The 7,217-nt window shown below is 35.7% G+C and overlaps 1 protein-coding gene across 2 annotated transcripts; it reads right to left on the reverse strand.

Annotated features, from left to right (window-relative positions):
• Nucleotides 1-178: 178 nt before the first annotated feature.
• LOC102603794 (phosphoglucan phosphatase LSF1, chloroplastic) lies at nucleotides 179-6,725 on the reverse strand. 2 transcript variants are annotated; one of them, XM_006341259.2, is made up of 10 exons: nucleotides 6,193-6,725; nucleotides 5,864-5,979; nucleotides 5,308-5,767; nucleotides 5,028-5,096; nucleotides 4,157-4,278; nucleotides 3,627-3,842; nucleotides 2,307-2,412; nucleotides 1,943-2,055; nucleotides 1,085-1,229; nucleotides 179-807 (listed from the first exon to the last, which is right to left on the reverse strand). In XM_006341259.2, the coding sequence occupies exons 1-10, from the start codon at nucleotides 6,511-6,513 to the stop codon at nucleotides 688-690; spliced, it is 1,788 nt and encodes a 595-aa protein (XP_006341321.1). In that variant the 5' UTR covers nucleotides 6,514-6,725; the 3' UTR covers nucleotides 179-687. The 2 variants fall into 2 exon arrangements, with proteins under 2 accessions (XP_006341321.1, XP_006341322.1); XM_006341260.2 differs by having other exon boundaries at nucleotides 5,873-5,979; nucleotides 6,193-6,724.
• Nucleotides 6,726-7,217: the final 492 nt, after the last annotated feature.

Raw genomic sequence — 7,217 nt, forward strand, 5'->3', positions numbered from 1 at the left:
CGGAGGGCATATACGTACCATTTATTAAAGTTCGGGGTAAATCCGTCCCATTTCCCTTGTATAAATGGTGATTGTATTAAATAAGAAAGAAAACAAAAGAATCTTTAAATAAAAAAAAAAGGTATCCAATTATAATTGTGATGGTATCGTCATTATTCAAGTGGAATAAAATGTGAAGTGACAAAATGCTCTTCCCCTTCATCACACTGTTACTATCTCAAGCATATGACATTTTTCTATCTTTGGGTACACATAGCAGAAACTTAAATTTGTTCAAACAGTTTTGAATAAAAAAGACGCAAGATCAGTGAAGAGTAATATTCTTGGATAGTAAAACAGCAATTACACATCCACACGTCCATGTAATGTGTATGTATTAAACAGAGATATACACATTACTGAGCTTTTCAACCGTCGAAAATATCTAGTCGAAGGATCAGTCAGTGATCAAAGCAGATAATATCTATGGGGATGATAAAATCACTAAAGTGCAGTGGAAATGAGCATTATAACTCGCCTGCATTTGCCCATTCCTGCAGCTGTTTCGACCACGAAATTGCATGACAATATACAGCTGGGATGGGCTTGCATTAAAATGGGCATATACTGATCCTTTCTACTGACTTCTTTATTGCAGAAGACATAACTGGATATGCGACTATGATGACTGAAATGTAGTGTGTCCATCTATTTAGGTGCTAGCGTTATTGGGCAGATTGAGAACGCAACACATCGAGCAGCTTTTGCCAGCATGAACCGCTCATTTTCTGTCAATGGCCTCTCAATCACCTTCATAATATTTGCGTCCTAATTTAAATTAGATACAAAAATTTGTCATTCCTCCTTCAACATCACATATAAAGAAAAACTTTAATCCTCACAGAAACCGTAACTGATGATTGGAAAGAAAAAGAGACATAAACTAGATCACTAGTAAAACAGAATGTCGCATTATTTTATGCTTATCGGGGAAGGATATTAATGAGAAAATGTATTCATATGTTAAGACGGGAATTAGATGTTTTACTGTTGAAGATTGTCATCCTCCATCCTTTTCAAGGAAAGGATACAAAATTTAACTAACCTTCTTTTGCTGTTGAATGAAAGGCCTGACACTGGCAACATCACCAACAACAATTACATTATTGAGATTTCCCCTTTCATCTCTTTCAGTTGGTGAATTGGTTGAATGCCTCCAGTTTCCACTAATTATGTACTTATATAGGTACCTGATAAACAAATTAAAGCTAATACTTCATACACAACAAAATATACCAAAGAGTAAAAACAGGAAAATCAATATTAATATCGACAAAGGTACAACTTCAGGGAGGAGAAAGAAGCAGAAGGGTGATCTTTAGATTTGGAAAGGTTGAGGGGAAAAAGACAATTCATATTGGATAAATGGAACCATGTAACGGAGATTCCAACTGACAAGAATAGCCTATGGCATGCAGTACTACAAATTTAAAGTGGAGAGGCACTTTAGTGACAAGAAGCACAATAGTACCGATTTGCATGTAACTTGACAATGAAACTTCCACTGACTTCAGGTTCAGCTTCCCTAAAAAGCTAATATTTGAGAATTTCAAGAATTAGTATATCAGTTTTCTCATCTGTACAGAATCTTGATTAAATCATTCTATGTGTCTTCATTGCAAGAACAGCCAAAACAAGTTTGGATCTCTCAAAGCAGAGAAATGCGAACTAATTTAGTTGAGATAGACTTTATGAGATTCTGCTTAGAGGGGGAAAAGATAAGGATGATATCCAAAGGCATGCGTTCGAGTTGCGATTTGGTTATACAGCAAAAAGAATCATCAAAAAATGGAAAAAGTATTAGAAAAAGATAATTCAATACTCCACACTTAAGAAGGAAATCATTATAAAAACTTGACAATCGCCATGACATGTATGGCTGACAGGAAGAGGCAAAACTTACTTTCCCTGTGAAAGTCTAACTTCAGCCTCAAATCTTGGACCACCTTTGTGGACTGCCTGAATTGGTTCTTTCCAGTTACCTGTAAAATCTCCAACCAGGTAGACATCCTCCCCCTGTTCAAAAATGTCATACAAGAGATACTTACAAGTAAATACCCCAATTTAAAAATGCATATGGAAGCAGACAACAATGTAACACAGAGTATGCAACATCCATTCCAAGAATCAGCTTTGACCTTTGAGGAAAAAGGTCAAGAAAAGAGTGCAACATAAAATCTGGGTTCAGTTTCACTGCTGATTTTCTTATACATACAAACATCTGAGGACATCACCAACAAGCACACGGAGATGATACAATTGATTACCTCGTGCCCATTCCATACAAATGTTACGGCATGCGTTGCAGGCCCATCATGTGCACCATTTTCAACCATAGCTATGAGATCCCATGTTGCCCAGGCAATGGCTGGTCTGCAACCAATATGTTTTGGATTAAGTAAATCAAGAATGTTCACCGTAAGAAAGCTAAGCAAACAAGAGATAAAATAGGGATCATGACAGTGAGCTAAATAAGATGTTATGGCTACATATGCAAAATGATAACAGCAAACTTTCAAAATAATGATATTTTGTATACATCATTATACACCAGCTGTCTTCCCAACGTATATTGCTCAAACTCTCCAAAACTGATGTTGCACCTGTGTCGGATCCTCCAAAAATACACTAATTTTGGAGGATCTGACACGCATCCATCGCCATTTTTAAGGAGTCCGAGTACCATTGCTTCCAACACTCACCTGCTCATGTTTGTACTAATACCCAAGTTTTACCGTTTTAGAATCCAAAGAAATGCGAGTACAATTTTTTTAATTCTGCTCACTGATGGCTTTAGGGTAAGGCAAATGAAGCTCTTAGCTTAAGCACCCAAATACTAAAGGCCCCAAAAATATGAGGTATTGTATTATTATATATAACATATAATTTATGTATATATTAACAAAAAGATGTCAATTTTTAATGTTTGTTAAAATTTGGTAGGGGTTGTACCATCATTAGGTGAGTAAATAACATAAATCTTCCCTTATTAAATTAACTAGTATAATTACCTTCTTATCAAATCTAATTTTTCTTCCTGTGCATATAGTTTATTCTTTTCATGTTTATGATGATTTCCCCAAGGCAAGTGTCGAAAAAGGTTCGAAACTGAGTGGATAATGAGCTCACCCCCAAAAAAGAGAAAAATTTACCTTGCTTTCTTTTTGCTCCGCTCGTGCGTGGCACTCTTTCTCGCGGAGCGGCATACCGATAAAAAGAAAAGCCTTATGGCAACTACCTTAGTTTTACATCTACCTTTTTCCACTTAAATACCAGACTTTTATATATGGGAGAGTTTGATATCATGACGTGCGCCTAACCTATAGATCACATATTGCGCTCTCACCACTAGATTAAAACCATGTGGCCTTCTTTTGTATATCATTATCATATGGATTTTTATATTTTATCTTTTTGAGAAAAATTATATGGATTTTAAATATATTTTCGTATTAGGACATCAAATCTGTTGACCCACCCCTGATTATGTCCTTGGTAACGTGATATGCATGCAAGTACTTATCCAGTCAAGGACTCCCCAAAAGTAAAGAATGGAACTGAAGATATATGAGAATTGGGAGAAGAACCTGTCAGGCTTGCATAAATGCAACCCAGTGACAAAATTATAGGCTGCATGAAGGGAAGTATCTGTCATCCAATGAAGGTAAGCTACTACACAAGCAGGGGATCTATCAAAACCAGTTGTACAAGTCACATAGACTCTGTGGTTTTTCTTCAATAAGCGTAGAAGAAGACCAACACAAAAAGGAAGTTTCTTTCTCATGTCAAATGAATCTCCTTCCCTGCAAAAGAAATTAATATGCAGAAGGATTACATAGCAAAACCCAATGTAAAGGAATAAGATCAAGCTCCTTAATTGTAATCTCAATATGCAAAGAAGATTGTGATAAATGAAACAGGCAAATGCTAGAACATCTAATGGTGCATCTATACAGGCATCACCATCACATTTCCAGTACAACAAAAAGATAAGACTTCTCTTAAAGAAGTAAAAAGATAAGAGAACTCAGGGGGCATGCTAAGGTACTGGATGTATAGAGCAGATTGTTAGCTCATTGACGAAACTTGCAATTCAAAAAGTAAACCATTTTATTACCTTATGGGATAGTTGATCATAAGGATATTAAACCTTTGGCACGATTCATTGATTATGTTGGCATTAATTCCCCAATTTTCAGCCTCGATCCCACTCTGAAAATTCACCACAGCAGTGATCCCCTGATGCAGATATCCATTGGGTTAGTTGTAAGTAAATGAACAAGAAACAATTATCCTGATGCAGATGTCTGGGTTAGTGTAAGCAAATGAGCAAGCAAGAATTAATTCTGCAAAGGAACACTGCATAATGGTAAGAAAAAGGTAGGCACAAATGTGTCTCCACACTCATATTAAGATAAACACTAAAGATGTTCTCAGCACATCCATCAGCATTCCAGTTTCCACAGTTTTTGCTTCTCATTTATTATTGATTTCACAATCAACTACCCGTGTCCCTATTTGTATAATCAAACTCGCTTATATTTGTTTAATATGGTCTTGGGCTCTTGGCCTCCATCAAGAAACTGTCTTCATGCTGCAACTTAAACGTAGGACAACCATACATATTCATGAAAACCACAACTGCAGGTCATTTACAGGCTGAGTTCACCATATAAAACCATTGATGTACTTTCGTTATATATACACTCAATTGTTTCTTTTTGACCTGCTACTGGTTAAAGATAGTCATGATACTCTCAGTTCTATCAGATAGTGTGCAAACCAAAATTCTATATGGATTGGAAAATCTAGAGATGTACAAGACATGATTCTCAGTATATCAGTTGTATATACTTCATGAAATAGAAAGGGAAAAAATAAATTATTTCAAGCCACAATTGCATAGCTGCACCACATCTGTACTGTATACTTCATGAAATTTAAAGGGAAAAATAAATTATGTTCAACCCACAAAAGCATAACCTCACCACATCTGACAGCATTTCCACATCAGATTCCTTTTGTATGCACGATCCCACATATATTTGCTCAGTAATCTGGCAAAGGACACAAGCAATGTACTTCAGAACCAGGCAACAGAAGAGTATCTTCTTGAGAATAAATCCTACCACAGCAGTGGATTAAAACGGTATTCAGCAAAATTGAAAAGAGCAGAATTCCTGGAGCTGTTCACTTTATCTCAAGCAGTTGAATACTAATCATTTGAGTAAAGGACAGGTTCTGCACAGAAAAATCTGAATGTCACACCTTGCTGTAGCGCATTCCAAGATCATGATTGTAATACAGTTCTCCCTTTGAACGATCCAACGCCTTTACGTATTCTTCCAGTGGGAAATTCCCATGCGCCCATTCAGAATCTGTCGTGTCTTTCTCAGAAAATATGTTGATAATTGGGCTAAATGGTAACCAGGGGGTACCGTTCAGATTTTCTTGTTGCCTGATTTGATCTCCATCACTCAGAACATTCCATCCATTCAATGTTAGTAACTTGGGGGAAAATACTACAAATCCGGAGTTCCCACTGCCCTCACAAGACGTTCGCAAGTTGGAGGCAAGTAATTTTTTGTTCCATGTAGCAACGGGAACACGACCTCTATTATACATAATATCAATATCATCCATAAGATATAGCTGGTGGATAGGAAATGGAAAAGATGGTCTCTCAAGAATCAGGCTACAAGGCCCTGAGTTCTCATTCATCATCTTCCTGCAGAAACCATAGTAAAATACAGTACACTTATTGAAATATCCCACTACTTCAGTCAGAAATGAACTCTTAGCTTAAAATTGGTATAATTTTTACGTTTCATACTCTGTATCGCCAAAGTCATTGATCTCAATAAGCCCCCCAGTTGAAGAGTCACTGGCCTTTTTTAATGTATCACCAACCATTATTATTCTTGATTTCTCAGCATTCCCCTACAAATGACACTTGCACAAACTAAGAGATTCCTTCATAACAATAAATTCAATAGAAAATACGAAAATCTACCAAGATCCAGGTGGGTACAATGACACAGACAAAGCAGTGAAGGACTTAATCCACCAGTGTGACGGTAGAAACGGATAATCGCATATTGTAAAATCAGAACTATTCAAATGTAAGGATGTTAATTGCGAAAACATACTAACCCCTTTCTTAAGAGCATGAACGAAAACTTTGCCATCAACAGAGAGGGCGAAGCGGATACCCAGTGGTTTTACAAGTGTAACCATATACTCGTTCAAATTCATGTTGAAAGGTGAATCAGAAGATGAAGACATAACAGAAATCGGCCGATATTGTCGTCGTTTAACTGCCGAACTAGCTGTAAACCGTCCATCGTTGAAGCACAACTCTACTCCCCAAAATGACGAGAAAACCACACATTTCTGCAACTTATCCGAAGAAGAAGAAGAAGAGAAGTTACCATCGTTGAAAACCCTGCAATTTGGAAGTTGTAGTGAACACATTTTCTATCAAATTCAAACAACAAAGTGATCGATTGTAGCAAGAAGTAGTGTAATGATTGTGCATAGAGATGTGAGAAAGTTCTAGAGACATGGAATTGGGAATGGAAGAAGATGATTATATGCTGAAGAAGAAATGCCGTTGATTGGAGCTAAGAGTTGAGAGGCAGAGGCCATTACGCACATTACGCGCAACGACACGTGCCTCTCCTGACCTTTTCTATTTGGTGCAACCGACTTTCTGTTCCACACTATGTACAAATATCAATCAATTTTAATTATGTGCATTAACATTATTTTATATTCTCTGTTTTAATTTATGTGTTATTTTTTGAATTTCAAGTTTCTATAAAGTCTATTTTTAATTGTAAATTTTTATATATCTTTTATATTCCTTCCATTTTAATTTATGTGACACTTTTTGAATTTTAAAATTCAAACAAATCTATCTTTATTTTGAATTGTCAATTATTATGTCTAATAGTATTTTTTATGTAGTTTACAAATGTATAAATTTCATTTTTTAAAAATTGAAGATTTTATGTGCGAATTTCTGATCAAATTTAAATTGTTTGACTCTTGAAAAAAAAACTGTCATATACATTATTGGATTTGTAATGAGTAGTAAGTTTAATGAATTTGTTTAAGTTACAAATACATTATTATATTATAGATATTTATTAACTACTCTTACATTGAGTTAATTC

Source organism: Solanum tuberosum, unplaced genomic scaffold (assembly GCF_000226075.1).
Source record: "Solanum tuberosum cultivar DM 1-3 516 R44 unplaced genomic scaffold, SolTub_3.0 scf00024, whole genome shotgun sequence".
Taxonomy (NCBI): Eukaryota; Viridiplantae; Streptophyta; class Magnoliopsida; order Solanales; family Solanaceae; genus Solanum; species Solanum tuberosum.